Source organism: Neodiprion fabricii, chromosome 6 (assembly GCF_021155785.1).
Source record: "Neodiprion fabricii isolate iyNeoFabr1 chromosome 6, iyNeoFabr1.1, whole genome shotgun sequence".
In the NCBI taxonomy this organism is placed as follows: Eukaryota; Metazoa; Arthropoda; class Insecta; order Hymenoptera; family Diprionidae; genus Neodiprion; species Neodiprion fabricii.
Genome location: NC_060244.1, coordinates 28,460,008 through 28,476,434, shown reverse-complemented (window position 1 = coordinate 28,476,434; position 16,427 = coordinate 28,460,008). Strand labels below are relative to the sequence as shown.

The window sequence follows — 16,427 nt, the reverse complement described above, 5'->3', positions numbered from 1 at the left end:
TCCGACTAGTCAAGTTAACCGTCCAACCTTAACCAGACGGGTAAACAAAAATCAGAAAAACATGAAAAAACAAAAATCAACAAGGCTCACCTGAGCGTGAATGTACTTGCTGTACCTCCGGCTGTTGATGACACATATGACGAGTAGATTCGCGCAAAGGATGCCGAGGCTGAGAGCGAGGATGAGAGCGGCCCGTACAAGCTCTCCGGGACCTGGTCCAGACCACGATGTGATGGGACCGCTACGCCAGCAGCTGCTGTTGCTCAGGGCAGGGGGCATGAGGATAGTCTGCTTGTGCTCGAGCATGGTTAGGCGGAGCTCCTCGGGCCGGCAGATTGTCAGATTATTATCGCTAAGAGGAGCGTCGGCCGTGAGTTGGCCTCCGCAGCAACGAGGCCTCGAGGAAATCCTTAAGACTTTGCATCGCTGCCGATAAGTAGTTCAGCTCCGGCAGCTCAGGCAGCTCCAGAGTTCCGTTGATCCGGCCTCGCTTCCCATCCTGGAAAACAAAAAATCGAGTCTCCTCGTAAGCGCGTCCTTTCTGACGTACGTTATAATCGGGGGGCTTGAAAATGCCCCGCATTGTTTAAAACGGCTTCCGCATAGCGGCGCCGCAGAAACAATACGGAGAGTGTAATGACCAGTCATCGATGAGAGTTTCCCCGGAATTTTGGGCCCTTTACCAGACCCCCCGAATTTCAGAGTTTCGGTTACACCGAGTTTTGACGCGTCCTGTTGTGCGCAGCACGCGGCCTTGCCGTGAGGGTTTTATGATTAATGGCGGGGGTTGTGTTTAGTTGCTCTTTTGCCGGGGGCAGCTTTTGTTCGAACTTCTACGAGAGTTAGAGTGTAACATAATGCTGCAGCGTCAACGACGCGGGGTTGAATTTATCGTAATAAATATTCGCGCCTGCGAAACAGAGCTTTTTACCCCTCGGTCTGCGATAACTTTGTACATCGCGATGGGTACATCGTGCGTTATAACCCCGATGAATAATTAATTAGGGCTTTTTTTCTTTATTTTTTTTTTTCTCAATACTTAAACCCCGGTGTGTATAACCGTATACCTGAAACATCGTCGGTATGTCCTGGGAAATTGTTTGAATTTGCATAAAAGCTCCCGGCGAAACGGCACGCGGGAAAGAAACTTGGCACCGTTTTTTGTTTCGACTTCTTTTTCATCCTGTTTTCGGAATTTACTTACTAACCGAGACGCCTTCGCCTTGTCTGCGAGAAGGAGAGAAAAAAGAAGAAAGAGAAAAATTTTTCCACCAAAAATCACGACGCGGACTTTTTTCACATATACTACGACGCGTTATCATTAGGCGGTAATTTTTCAAATTTCCTCCCTTGGCAATTAGGCGGAGAGAAAGCGAGAGAGAGAGAAAGGAAACAAGCTTCCGCAGCCATTTGCATGGGGGCTGCGAAGTCGTTTTTTCATACGATTTATCTCCTACACCGCGGAGCGTTCAATTCATCTTCACGTTTGGTGCAATTAATTTCATCCCGCCCGGACCGACGACGACGCGATTCTCAACCGACGATGAATATAACGGCGACTAGAATAAAGTACCCGCTGATGCGGGCAGATATACGCCGCTTCTTTTCCACGCTATCCCGAAGCCGATAAGATCTCTTTCCGAAATATATACTCGCCCGTGATTCTCGCCTTGAACTCTGATTGCGAAAAGACCGTGGTAAGAGCTGCTTTTCGGCTTTGAATTAAGAATATACCTCGTAAAATGTAAAATGTTTTCACGAATCGTCAGGTCATTTTTATCGATAAAGAATTCGAACAATACCTACGTTTAATTCGTTCATCCCGCTAGCGGGGAAAAAGCTAATTTTTACAATTAGCACGCTCGCAAACACAATTCACATTCACGCTCAATTTCCCCGTCCGGAATTTATCCGGTAAATTTGTTAAATGAAAGCTAATTGAGGTTGTCGTAAAAATACGAGGCAAATACGATAGGAACGTATAAAATTCATAGCAGAAACAGCTAATTACATCAAAGTTCGTTTTACCCCGACGTGAACGCATTATTGTGGTAATTACTTACGTTGTCGAAGTAAAAAAGCTCAAATACATTTAACTGCAAAATTTTTCTACCGCTCCGGGAAAGATGGGCATTGATGAAAAAAGTAAAATAAAAATGATTTTCAGTCGATTCGAGCCACGGCGTCTAGTTTTACGGACTCGAAATAACGACCTGATTAATTGGAAAATCCAAAGCTCAATGGGAGGGCTCAACTACCTCCAGAAGCGATTGTGAGTACATAAGAGTATATGTAAGATTGAGATAATGAGAGGAAGTTAACGAGCCACGCGGGTTCGGCGAGAGCTGAGTTTCTCATCGCGGCGTTTCAGCGTAATTAAAACATGGCCGCCAGCGGCAGCGATTCCGCATACATTTATTTTATCATTTTCGCCAAGCCGCGATTATTCAAGGCCTGCCTATTACTTTTCTTGATCCAACCGCTTCTTACCCGTCTTCGTTCAACCACCCACCCCCCGCCCCCCAAGAATTTTCACACAGTCCATCACCGCCCTCCCTTCCAGCCTCTGAATACAAATCGCACTTCACTCTCAGCGGCTGTTTCGCCGATGGAACTAGCGAAAAATTAAGCTGATGAACGATGATCTCAACTCGCTGCGAAATTAGCCCTGCGAGTATATAATATCGCGGTAATTATACTTTATAAAGAATTGTAAGTCGTTATTTTATTGAAATAAATCGTATTGTTATTGTACGTATACAGATATCTGGTATGAGATTCATTTTCATACACAAGCGTTGCATTGTTGTCAGAGTTAATTCCGGTGACAATGAAAAGACTAATCTGCGATAAGGAAGAGAGGGGGAGGGGATGCATAGAAGCAAGGGCGGTATTCGAAGAGCAGAGAGTTGAATCTGACGGAGGCGATGGCGCAGATTGAATGAATAATGAAAGCGTACAATGACGAGTTAATTACTCGAGCCATTAGCAACCGTTAGCCGTAACTTTGTATGAGGAGCCCTTGCGCCATGCTCCGTAGGTCGTACATAATTTTTTGACAGTTTATTCCTGCCCCCGGCCGAGTTTCGCCGGCGATTGCGGTTATAAAATGGAGAAAGGACGAAAGAAAGCGCCAAAAGAGAGAGAGAGAGAAAAGGAACAAAAAAAAAAAAAAAAACACGAGAGAAAAAACGAAAAAGAGCAGCCTTTGATAACTTTTTAATCCCCGCGACGCTTTTTGTGCGAGAAGAGTGAGATAGAGATAGTGATAGACGGAGAAGAAAGAGAGAGAATTTCATTTTACGCCAAGCCGCGTCGGGCTAACTGACGGGAATTAGCCTTTTTTCGTTTCGCGATGAAGGGAAAAAATGACGGAGTGTAAGAAAAAAGAAACAAAAATTGTTATTCCAGGGAGTATATTCCCAATCCAGCGTCCAGGAATGAAAAAATTATACGCAATCGCGAGTCTGTGTACAACTGAGCGCAAAAATCGGATTCCCCCAGGCTAACCAGATTTTTTCAAGTGTATATGTATCCGCTTCGCACATGTTTTAATTAAAAGAGATTGGCATACTTGACAAACGGGGAAGATTATGGGTTCGAAAAGGTGGTGTTTTTTTTTTTTTTTTAATTTTATTTTAATAAAAATTATCTCGAGGCTCTTTTCATTCTTAGTTTATTGATCACAATACTCGGCTAATTTTCGAAACTTCTCAAGTGTATACAGTGTATAAAGGTCTCGAGTCCTTTGTACAAAAGTTCGCGAAAATTTCATGTACCCCGAAACAAGAAAAATTTGCATAAATATCCCACCGGCTGATGCAAATTTTATGCAAACGCTTAACGGGCTTGAATTGGCGAGAGAAAATTGGAGATTACGTATGCGAAATTCCTTCAAATTTCTTGCAAGTTTTTCACAGAGAACACGAAGAAATATGACTTAAATTTGCTGTTAATATTGTGATTTTATGATCAAATGATATTTCAAAGGAAAATTGCGTTTCGCAGAAAGAAAGTGAGGAAAAATAGCCCCCGACGTAAATGTCCTGTTTGCGTTACATAAAATTTACGAACTACACGTGAATCCGCGTTATAAGGCGGAGTACTTTTTCCTTCGGCACGCTTTTTCAGGGCAGGTAGGCTTAGTACATAAAAGGTGATATCGTTCCGGGAGCGGCGTAAAACACCTCATCATGGTAAAATGTAAATTACAACAGACGCACCTTACGTGGCGTGAAATTCGAGGTCGACACATATCGCCCTCCGGTACGTTAATCTCAATTCGTCGAGGGGTGTCGGAAGTATCCTACACGGCAGTCCCAAAACGTCGAGGTGAAAAGCCCGGGACCTTAGCCCAGAATCCCGCAGGACCGACGGACAACGGAGAGAAATTGAAGAGGGGATATCGAAAAAGCAAGTAGAAAAAAAAAAAAAAATAGCACGTACAGCCATTTTAATTCTCCGGTTGCACTTTTAAGCCGAATCCGCAGGTCTGTAAGTTTTTAATTAGTTGAAAAATGGACGGACACCAAGGCCGAAATTCCCCAAACTGAATTATTCAACTTATCGTATATTATATTCATATCGTCGAGGAGAAGGTGAACTGAGCAGATGGTACGAAACGAATTTGCAGTCCAGGACCAGCTTCGAACCGGATGCGCGTGATTTATCACAACTCTCAGCCGAGGTGTTTTCGTCACAGATGAAATACTTGATCGGATTTCTTATCGCCGTGTTTGTCCGGCTATACGAGCGCAAATTGTCAAATTGTTTCTCGGGTTTGTTGAGTAAAAGCTCAGACGATTCGTTCCGCCGGTCGACAGCTGCTCTGACTCTCCGAAATTGAAACGTCATTCGCGTGACTGACCGAGAGTTATGACTACGAAGTATTCGATACCAAATTCGAGGGAATATTAACTCGTTTTCTGAATCGGGAAGACTGGCCGGATAAAAGCGTCCTTTCGCCGGGATAAGAAGAGAGTCGAATCGGTTTTGTACATCTAGCGGTAATCCCGCTCAGTTGGCTGGGCTGACTGAGCGGCGTGAATGCCGCGGAAGCCACCCAGGATGAAGAAGTTAGAGCCGGCGGTGAAATTCCGAGGATTAAGCGCAAACGGGTTTATTATGTCAAAAACTTGGGGGCGGCTCAGCACCCGCATGTAGGTATGCGCCATTCTCTTGGACACCGAGCGTTATACCCGTTGCATTTAGATGATGAAATTAGAATTTTTTCCAACGACTAGCAAAGCCGCGCAGCGGAGTGCAGGGACCGAACGAATTACGTGTGACAAAATACGTGCACGCAAGCTCAGCGGTCGAGGAATCTGGCAACGAAACGAAATTACTGTTTGGAGTAAAATTTTGTTTCGATTGAAACTTTTCCTCTAACATTACACGTGGGTACAGAAAAGCTTGACAATTTCTAGATGCCGTCTGCCGTTGAGTATTAGTCAAAAAATATTTCGACGATTGCGAGAAATCATACAGAGGTGCGAAAATTTATAGTCGTTGATATATTTCGTTGCCTATTGTCTTAAGCCACGGCCTGTTTACAATTCATCGAGATCCCTGAGAAAATCCTTGTTGACAAAATTTTCGAGTGTCAAGTGGGGTCGAATTCATGCTTTTACATCACGGTGCTTGGAGGTGACCTGTGATAATCCGCTGTTAAATTGCGGCGCTCCGCGAGTTTCGAACAAGTCCGAGAAAGTTGGAGGCTTCTGGTTTAATCCGAGTGTCCGTAAATCATTTCGCGAGCTTTCAGATTTCGAATCAAATACCGTGTAAGTAACGGGATATCCGGTAACCAAGAGGATTGTTTTTTTTTTTTTTTCTCCCACATGAAGTAAGAAAGCAACCGTTGCGAATAAGCAAAAGCTCGTGCGATATTTAGAAGGAAATGAAGTGTTTCCCCGGACGAATAAAATACCGTTGATGCGGGAAAAGTGCGCCGGAAGGCGTGAAGATCATTGGCTTTATCTACGCGTCTTCTATTCGTTATTCGAATTCGACACCCGGAGCTTGCGGAGGTTCGTTCAAACGGCCGGCCTCGACCTTACAATGTGTGTATGTGTGTGTGTGTGTGGTGTGCGAATAGGTACGAGGTGGTTTTAGTATCCCGCCATCGGATCCGACCGCGACTACCGCCCAAAGGAAGCATAAAAGCTCCACGGGCCGGGAAACGCATCGCTGCTTTAAAGATAGAACCATTTGGCAAACCGGTATTCCTCCAGACCTCGTTCGTTCTCGACCAGCGCGGATATGTGTTAAGGAAGGAACTCAGACCCGCGTAAAGGAAACCGTCAACTTCAACTTCCCGGTAAATCCTCTCCTTCATTCATTTCACCCTGAGCAAAGTCGCCCGTTTCTCCCGGGATTGACGCCGCCATTTTCGAATCTTACTTCTCCTCTCGAGTCTTCTTTTCGCCAGACGAATCGCGCTTACGTTGTGTAATTATTTTATAGTGAAATACGCGTCCGTATACGTGCAATAGTGAAATATAAAAAGTATAATGCTTGCAGAAGTTTTCGTTGAAACTACATTTTCAATGCGCATAGCAGCGTGTAGGTACGTTGAACGGTTAGTTTCGCGGAAAACTTCGTGTACATTTAATCGTACATTCGATACGTGCATTGCGTATGTTATTACAACGTCCAAAAAACTTTGCTCGGTTGCGCAATAATTCGTGCAGCAGAAAACGAGCAGAGTCATGCAGCAAAATGCGGCTCACATTTCAGGGCGCGAAACACCCGCGGCTAGGGCGAAGAATTAGTTACCACTCGAAATCTTAGACGGGGAGGTTAAAGCCGCAAGCCGCAAGATCTGTAGCCGAGGGCAGGACCCTGCGAAGTCATAAAGGGAACTTGGAACTTGATCGCGAGCATAGAGCAGGGACACGATAAGACAGAGAGGAAGAGAGAGAGAGTGAGAGAGAAAGAGAGAAAGGCGAAGAGACTACGTGGAGAAAGAATAGCTTTTTAAGAAGCGAAGAGACGGAGGAGAATGGAAAAAAACTATAACAGTGTAACGAAAAAAAGAGGAACCGAGATAGCGGAGCACGTTGAGCAGAAATTACACGTCCTCTCGCGCTCTTGTAGTGTTTTTCGCCTAGTTACATATATAAACGGGGTTTTTTATTTCGTCTGGATGGGGAAATAGGTGAGTAAAAAAATAAAGGGGACGGAATAAAAAACAAACCCGAGAGCCTCTTCTTGCACGTTTTGAAAATTTCACGAGTCCAAAATGCGTCTGTTCGTCTCGTCTGGTCCGCAGGCGTCGCCGAGTGGTACATTAGACGGTTTTTATTCAAAGCCGGGTCCGTGCAAGGGTAGGTACCCGACTACTAATTTATACTCGCGTATATACCATAGATATGGATACATATATACATATATATATATATATATACGTAGAAAAAAAAGACGTCATTATTCGACGACGCGACGGGCTCTTGACTCCAGATCCGAGTCTATTGCGAAAGGGCGAGAATAAGGCGGGAAAACGAAGAAAGCTCGAATGGTTGGTACGGGTTGCATCGTAGATCCCCCGTAGAATGAAATTGGCCGAAAGTGAAAAAGACTCGCAAGGTACCTCGGCCGTCCAATATATCCCCTCGATACGTACACGTGGATTCCGATGCCGCATGTTATTCGAGCTTATTCGTCTACAGGACTGGTGGTATGTCTACCCAGGTACTCTCACATATTGCCGGACGTCGTCGGATGGTCGACGTATCGAAAACTACGTGCCGCTTGGAACTGAGGAAGGAGGAGTTTAGATGAAGTCGGAAAGAGAGCCAAATAAACGAAATTTATAAATCTGGATCACGAATGTGATGCTGAAATCCATGGACTGGGGCTTACTCCACGAAACGTTTCAACGTGTTCGTGCCTCTGTGCATTCCCGATGCAGATGTCACGTCACATTATATTCAAAGCTTTTCGCTTTACTCAGGCTGCACGTCGGAAACGTAAAATGGGGGGCGAAAAGAAACACTGTCGGTAATAAGTATTTTCAACCGACTTTCAACTCGAATATAGGTAATTTATACGATATTGTATATACATATATACATCGTACATATACATACCTATATAAGTATGTAGAATATAAGAAGGAGGCAGCGGTAATAGCCACGGCCAAACTTGCAATTCTCCCCAACTTTTTTTTACGAGCTTTGATGGTTGTGCAGTAGAGGAGGCGAGTCTTGGGATAGACTCGGGGGCATCAAGAAGTCTATTATGTAGGTACCTAAGTAGCTATGTGTGTGTGTACCAAGATCCGGATAGACTCGTCTATACGCGAATACATGGCTACGGAACAGCACCGGTAACAATTTACTTCTTCATCTCGCGTATATTCTGTGAACTTTTGCCAATTTAATTTACCTGCGCGGTTCAGGCCGGTACGGACAGCTAAGCATTTTACTCCCCTGCCTTCAACTAATTACAAGAAACAATCGAACGGGGCGAGGTGGGGTGGAAAAAGAGAACAACTCGCAAATAAGTTTAAGAGAAAAACGAGATTATGTATAAAAGAACAGGAACAGAGATAAATACACACAGACAGTTCGGGAAAATAAATTCTTACAATTAATAAAATCTTACATTGAATCCTGCCTATGTACTATAATTTATCATGAATTATGCCGTATAAGAGTGGAGGTAAAAAATTGGTATCGAGACGCGGAAGGATTCGAAAAGTAACGAAAATATGTCGGACTAATTGTTTCGATTTAGAAATTCCTTATTTTCCGGCTAAACGACGAGAAAGACAATGAGAATAGAAAAAGAGGATAATAGGTATGAGAAAAGCGCAAGGACGGCAGGTTTTCTCTCAGCTGTGAAAAGCTCCGCAATGTCAACGAAAAGGTTCGCGGGAGCGAAGAAGGGAATAAGAAGGAGAAGAAGAAGAAGAAGAGAGGCCAGACACGCACGATTCTCTTTCCGCAGCTCCTCGTTATTCCCGTTCGTTTTCTCAAAGTATTCCGCCCTTTCCGGGAGAACCGTAACATTACGCGATCCCTTCTGCGTCCCGAGACCCGATGATATAACACCGCGGACTGCCGAATCACCTGCACGAGTGGCTGAAAAAAATTCCCGCGGCATGTATCAGTCGGCGAGAGGATTTGTTACGAGAACAAAGAGAAAGAAGAAAGTGAAGTGTGACGTGTAGGAAAAAGTTGGGTAAATTTTCCCGGGGAATAGAATGAAATTCAGAAACAACGGACTGCCTATAAAATCAGAAAATGTCGACTAAACTTGCAGCTTGTATATATACGAGTCTTGCCAAAAGTTTTGCGAGAATGTGCAGAGAGACGGTTTTCTCAGCACCCGTAGTAGACAATTGTGTGTCTGGGTAGCAGAAATTAGTCAGCTGCAGGGGCTACAAAATGCAGACGGTGAAAACTTGGAACTTGGAACTTGGATTACCTAACTTTTGGAAAGATGTTGGAAGAAGGACTTCATCAAGGTACACAATATGCGGTTTTCAAGCAGCTACATCTTACGGCTGAAATAACAGTACGAAACGCGAACTTGTACCCTTTTCTCGCTTCTTCGTGCGATTTCGGCGATGAAAGAATAACTGAGAGTTGATAAAATATTATTACGATAAATCAGCGAGGTGATGAAGAAAAATGTCAAAATTTTGCTTCAGCTGGCGCAGTTACGTACCTACGTCACGTTGCCGGGACATTATCGGGATCAGATGCAAGTTTTTTTTCTTCGCATGTTAGCCCTTTTGTCGAGCCATTTCGTAGGCGTTCCCAGGACCGGAGTAGGTATGAGGTATACCTACCAGCCCTTAATCGAAAACAGATAGTTGCGACGGTTATCGCAAGGCTCTGAATAAATTGTTCATCGATTTACGAGCGAGGGACCCGCGAGAGACTGCACGGCACGATCGGGAAACTAACGTGCGGCATCATCGCGATTCGCGGTTATACATTATACGTGTCTATATATCTGTAGGGTATAAGAGCGAGAGAGAGAGAGTTTCCTTGCAAAAGGGAATCGATGAAATTCAAATAGGGAAATGGGCAAATGGGGAAATTCTCCCTTCCGCTCCTCCGCGATTCCGCGAAGATCGCACGGATCAACAAATATTCACGCTCACCATATTGAAAGTCCACACACACACACACACGCACAATACGTATAGCTGTCCCTGTGGAAGAGGTGGAATAAAGCGATTTCTTATAGAAACGAAGAAAAATTGAAAAACAGGGAAAAGAAGTGAATTTCAGAACGACGGTTACTCAAGTTTCCACACCGTATTTTCGACAATATCGTTTCAAAACGTTCCACATGTTGAAAACGTTGAATGGAGATCGGAAGGATTTTCAACCAATTGTTTCATAAGTCTGAAGGTGTTACGTGGAGACAATTATTCGACCTGCTGATTGCGAGGAGTGTAGAGTTTAAAATAGACTGAGACACTGTGGGTGCAGCTGCAGAGCTGAAGGGATAAAGCACGAATGCAATAAGAAAATAGGAAGCGACAGTACGACGCGACGAATGCAATTCACCTTCGACGTGACTCGCCTTTGAGCTTTTGCCATGACGGCACGTAGGTATAATGTAAACCGGGAAACCAGCTATCTGCAGGATTTTATTTTCCACACGTCACGTGTGATATTTTGAACAACTCGAGCTTTTGCTGGTGGAGTGAAGAAAATGGCGGTACATTAGATTGCGCAAATAGTGCGCAAAAGGGGTGAGCGAGGGAGACGCCAATGCGCAAGTGTTGCGCACAACTATATTTCCTAACTGAGTGCGCAAAATAATACATTCTCACACTAGAGCGGGAATTGCATCGAGATAACTTTTCTTGTATCGTAACTGAATATTTTTATTTAATTTCTGCACTAGGGCGGAAATGTGAAATTTTACGCACTTGCAATGAGTTGGGAAAACAAATCCCCGCACGGTATAATGAGCGTTGTTTTTCATCAAAATGCGGGAAAGGTAAGGACGCGTGCTCTGCGGCATCTTGAAACGTTTTCACCGCTATGTGAGAATCCTGTCTGCCACAGTGATAACTCTGCAGACCGGGTGCGGCGTGTTGAACCGATGCGATTACATCTGCACGTACCCTCGGTGGGACCCGGAGATAAACTCGCCCGACTATTATAGACGCGTGTACGCCCATCTGCATTGTTACACGCTTTGCCAAGCCGTCCCAACCCGCCGGATTAAACCAAACCCGAAATTCCTGTATCAAGAATGTGAAATTCTTGGGCTCCTGGGTTTGAAACGTTCTTGTAAGCTCGCTGACATCTGACAAGACAACTGACGCGTGATTTGGTGGGAGAAAGTCTGAGATCAGGCTGAGAGTCGGGCTGATTTCTCTTCTTAGTCAAATTTTGGGGGATGATTGGAGCAGATTGAAGTTTTTGTCATTAAAACGTCACGAAATGTTGAAAGAAAAGTTGATGGAGGTGAAAAGGTAGAAATATCAGAGAGTAGTATTTGGGTCGCAATATCAAATTTCAAAGACGCGAAGTTTTACGATATTTAACAGAATTTTAATACGTAGAAAGTCCGAGCGTAGAAACGTCAAAATAACTTAGAATATGCCATGCGGAAATATTGTATCAGCAAAATTCTGACCCTTTTAAAAATTTCAAATTCTCCATATTTTTACTTTCTACATTTCAAAATTCTACAGGACGGATAATCACTTATTTTGAAACTTCAAAATAATTCCTAAGGTGGGTAGTGAATTAGTGAAATATAAATTTCTAAATGGTGGATTACGGTTTATGCAATTTCAGACAAGCTCAGAGTTTGCGAACAACGAGTTTTCTTGCAAAAATACATCGTTACGTTGGCGATGCGAATTTTAACCTCAATGATTGGAGCAAATTGTGTTTCGTGTTCCCTGGAAAAGAGCATTGAATTTTTTGGGAATTTTCACGCGATGGTGCTCAAACTATAAGCCTCCAATTAACGATCGTCGTTCTTTAAGTTTGATTTACCGCCGACCTCGCGTACCAAATTCGCGAGTAGGAACAAAAGCTTGGCTTTGTGCGCGACTCAAGAGGAATATCGACAAGCAATGCAGCTGTGTCAAGGTGAATATTGTTGCGGCGGTTTTGCTCGGTCAGCACAACCTTGAACCACAATTTAAATTGCTTGAGAGTGTTGGGCTAGCACCAATTGTAAGATGGACTATGCAAAAATCAGACAGTACAGGGCATGATGTTTGCTTTATTGTTTATCCATAACTACGAAAAAATGTACGAATTTAGAGATAATCAAGGTACTGTAATAGTCATTCCTACGATAATAGGAGATGATAGTACATATTTTTATATGAAAAATTATAATCCTGACGAACAAGAGTTAGTATTGTACGTTTAAAAACATTAGCATTTACTGTTGGACAATTGAGAGTGTGAAAAGGTGATAGGGATAAATGATAAGTTTTCCAAAAATAACTTTGAAAGTAAAGAAGCTGTGTTTTCTTGCAATAGAAATGCTGAGTCCCTGATTCGTAGAAGAAATTGTAACCGAATATTACAGTAATTTGCAAACCTGCACCACCTATTTATCACAATTATATAAGCATGGGTATGAAAAGTATCTGCGTGTATGGACGATTGTAAAAGTTTATACTATACATAGCCTGGCTCCCTATTTTCCCCAAAGGGCTTCAGTCTATGCGCTTTAAATGAGGGCATCTTATATCGTTCAAGGGCTGATCAGCCTCGAGCGAGTTTTTCCGAATCAGCGTGTTGCGATACTGGGTCGGTAGAAGTTTAAAAACCGTTTCGAAAAGCACGAACCAAACAGAGTGTGGTAATTTAAAAACGATAATTGCCTGTCAGTTGTAACATCGCTCAATTTTCCTCCAGCCCTTGTGACTATAGATCAAAAATCTGACATCGACGAGGATTGTTTAAAGTACAGAGAATTTTCATAGCGCTTCCCTTTATTTTGACTCGTATAAAATTGTTTTTCAACGCGGAGAAAAAATTCAGCTACTACAACGGGATACGAGAGTGAAATCAAAGAGACGTAAATTTCAGAGGGTTGATTTGAACGGCCTGATTTTCGATCCGCGAAGGGGAGAGAATTCGAGTCGGTCCTTCGAGAGCTTTGCTGGGCGGGGATTGGAGCAGAGGAAGTGACATAGAGCCGGCGTAAGCCAGGCCGACAATTGTCTCAGTCATTAATTTGTTTCGTACGCTCGTAAAAATCATCCCATCCCGTTTTCTACTTTTCCGTCTGCCACGAGTATTACGTCCTTCTCTCCATCTCTCTCTTTCTCCTTCTCTTTCCCGCTCAACATTTGTCATCTCTCTTTTTCTTCTTCTTCTTCTTCTTCTCCTCACGCAATCCGACTCTACCAAAAAGTACAGAGAAAATAGATAATGAAATCCTGACCCATATCCCCGTATGACACGTCCTTCCGAAATGCAAAGAAGAGAGGTAAAGAAAAAAATTAAAAAATTAAAATAAGTTTGACGACGCCTTTTTTTTCTCATTTTTATTATTACTTCCACCGCGTGGCAAAACTTTTTCAAAGAGCGGATCAACGGACCACCAAAAACTTTGCACCTCGTTCGTAATTTAACGGTATAAAACGACATCAAAGCAACGTCGAAGGAACTCGGGTCGATCTTTGATCATTTTCAGTAACCGTCCGATCGAGTAGAGTGAAAATACAGAGCCTATTTTCGTTACCGGCCCCAGCCGCCAGGCCCGGGTCATTTTCTCTTTGAGGGATAAACGTCGGCCACGTCGCCTTCGCAGGTGAATGCAAGAATAACACACCTCTCGTAATTCGGTACCCCAAATAACGTTTCCAACGGATTTGCGTACAAGGGTTGTGTATAAATTTCGTCATTATGCGTAGGATCGTACAATAACGCGATGAAATATTTGATGTATACGACATGTCGAATTACGGAGGAAAAATCACGGAGAATCGGATGAAAACAAAGTGAAAGAAACTACTAGCCAACGTTGCTTGGCGGTGAATTGAGGAGTGCAGTTTCCTAGACGAGCGTCAGAAGTGAAGTGGAGGAATCCTGTCCCGGTCAGACAGCCGCAGTAGTTTGTTCGCCGTTTGGTCCGACGCGTAGTAGTAACGTTCCGAGATAATCAGACACCGAGCACGCGTTGAAATTTTTCAATCAAAACGGTATTCGCTTGAATTTAATTCTATTTTTCCTTTTCCTTTTCCTTCACGGTGAAGGAGAAATTACAATATTGAACACACATTTATACCTATAAACGTGTTGCGGGATTATCCTTCGGGGAGAATTGCCAGCCGAATAATGTCTGATTATCGAATAACTTTTCGAGATTTCTGTGCGCGTGGGGAAAAACGAACGAGTCGTAAAACAAACGGGGCGTTAAGTTAAGACCTTGAGATGAATCTCATCATAATTTAATATCTACATACGCTCCGCATACTCTCCTCGGTTGTAATATAGTGTTCGTAAATCAAATTTTCATACATGTACATTTTACATACATATTACAAGAGGGCGAAAAACCCTTTTAATGTACTCTACGCAAGGATTTAAAATTAAAAGAAAAAAAAAAAAAAGAAAAAAAGAGATATAGAAAAAGAGAGAAAAATGAAACCTCGTATAATCTGCGCCGTTAGCGTGAAATTCAAAGCCCGTTATACGTGTACGTTTATACACGGGAGATCGCATCTCTTATACGCATGGACGGAATTATGAATGAATAGTGATGAAAGGTGGAAACGTACGGTGTAATCTCGAAATTCAAATTTCTTCGAGATGTCTTTGCGTCAAATTTCTTCCGAGGTATATATATACATATATTATACGTGCCAGCCATTATATGTACATATAGAGTAGAAGAGAGGAAAAGCTTTTCCGCACGTTCATCCATCACGCGAAAAGTGACAGAGAGCCAAAGATGATAAGAAGAAGAAGAAGATCTAATAACTCAGAGACGGGGTTAATAAAATACGATGATTTAATCGCGGATAGATAATCCATGGAGAATGAAAATAGTTCTCGCGTATTTTCCCTAGTTCTTAACTCCTTGTCTGGTTATTATACAAAGCTATTATATCTGCAGTAGGGAGAAACTTTTCTACTTGAATTGGTTAAATTTTATAAGGAGGATTCCTCCGAGGATTTATCAATCTCGTGTTATTCCGTTACGCTTCCACGGACCGGTGCGCAAATCGTACGTATTATACGTACATACGTACATCCATTTATCGACTTGATTTATATTGATTGATATGCCGGGAATACCTCAAATCAAAATGTAAACAGAAACCGAAACGAAAGCAACGTGAGTGGTCGCCTACGTACAGCTGTCTGTGTGAAAGTCACCCTTAAGTGCAAACAAATATTTCATTCTCGATAATACACGAGTGAAAATGGGATAAGAAATCTTCAGTATTTATGTAACGCTGCAGCGATAAAATAGAGACAAGAGAATGAGAATGAGAAAATGAAGAAAAAGAAGTGTAAGAATAGGAATATAAAGAATAAGAAGAAGGTGACGCGACCCCATTTGGAAGCGATTTTTTCTCCCAGACTAAGTTTTTTTCCCCTTTTTACCCATTCTTCTTTCTTTTTAATCTTCCCTCCGACTTCGCGTTGCGTTGCACAATACGAGGTTGTATAAAAACACGGTTGATGTAAGTAATGTCAACGTGATAAAAAAGCACTGAAAGTTAATCAGTGCGTTGGAACATCGACACGCAGACTTTAAAGTGTCGAGTTTGAAAAATATCAGTATTTTTTCCTTTAAAACAGTTTTCTGAAATTTCTCAGTATCAGAAACGTATCAATTCGCAAATTTCAACCTTACGTTTCAATCCGATCAATTAAGTCGTCGAGTATATAAAATTGATATAATACCTGGTGATTGATTATTGAGAATCCGTAAATGATTTCGACGCAAATTAAAGCACGAGACGAAATCCAAGTTGTGAGAATAGGTATAATCCACGTATCGTATTGGTGACTAATTAGAGTGACGTGTGAAAACTTAAGTTTGTCCTCACGTATACGCATAATTTTTGAACGTGAAATACGCTGAGGCGCAAGTATGTAACCCACACACACACACGCACAGAAACACAGAGAAGGGTAGTCGTTTAGCGAGATGAAAAGAACATCCGTAACACCTCCACCAACCAATTGTTATCAACGTACGATTAACATCCGTCAAATTCCCCTATCAAAGCATTAAAATTCCGTTTGCGGTATTTTTCCGTCCCTCGACTCGCCCTTTAATTTCATCGAACCCGAAACGGGGATAAAAATTTTGAGTTCAATATCGACGGGTAATTCTACACCATTGATAATTGAGCTCGGAGTCGAGATTGTTTGTAACAAGAATCGAAGTAGGTATTGACGGGTGAATTAACACGTACAATCCAGTAAATAAACACTCGACAAATAACACGTGTACGTACT

The 16,427-nt window shown here is 42.7% G+C and overlaps 1 protein-coding gene across 4 annotated transcripts in view; it reads right to left on the bottom strand.

The window, feature by feature from the left end:
- The window catches only part of LOC124185668 (trace amine-associated receptor 9), a 75,043-nt gene that overhangs the window by 40,550 nt on the left and 18,066 nt on the right, over positions 1 to 16,427 (bottom strand). For all 4 annotated transcript variants that reach the window (XM_046576643.1, XM_046576646.1, XM_046576644.1 and 1 more), the window contains one exon: positions 91 to 499. In XM_046576643.1, the coding sequence (XP_046432599.1) occupies positions 91 to 306 (216 nt within the window). In that variant the 5' untranslated portion in view covers positions 307 to 499. The remainder of the gene's footprint in view (positions 1 to 90; positions 500 to 16,427) is intronic.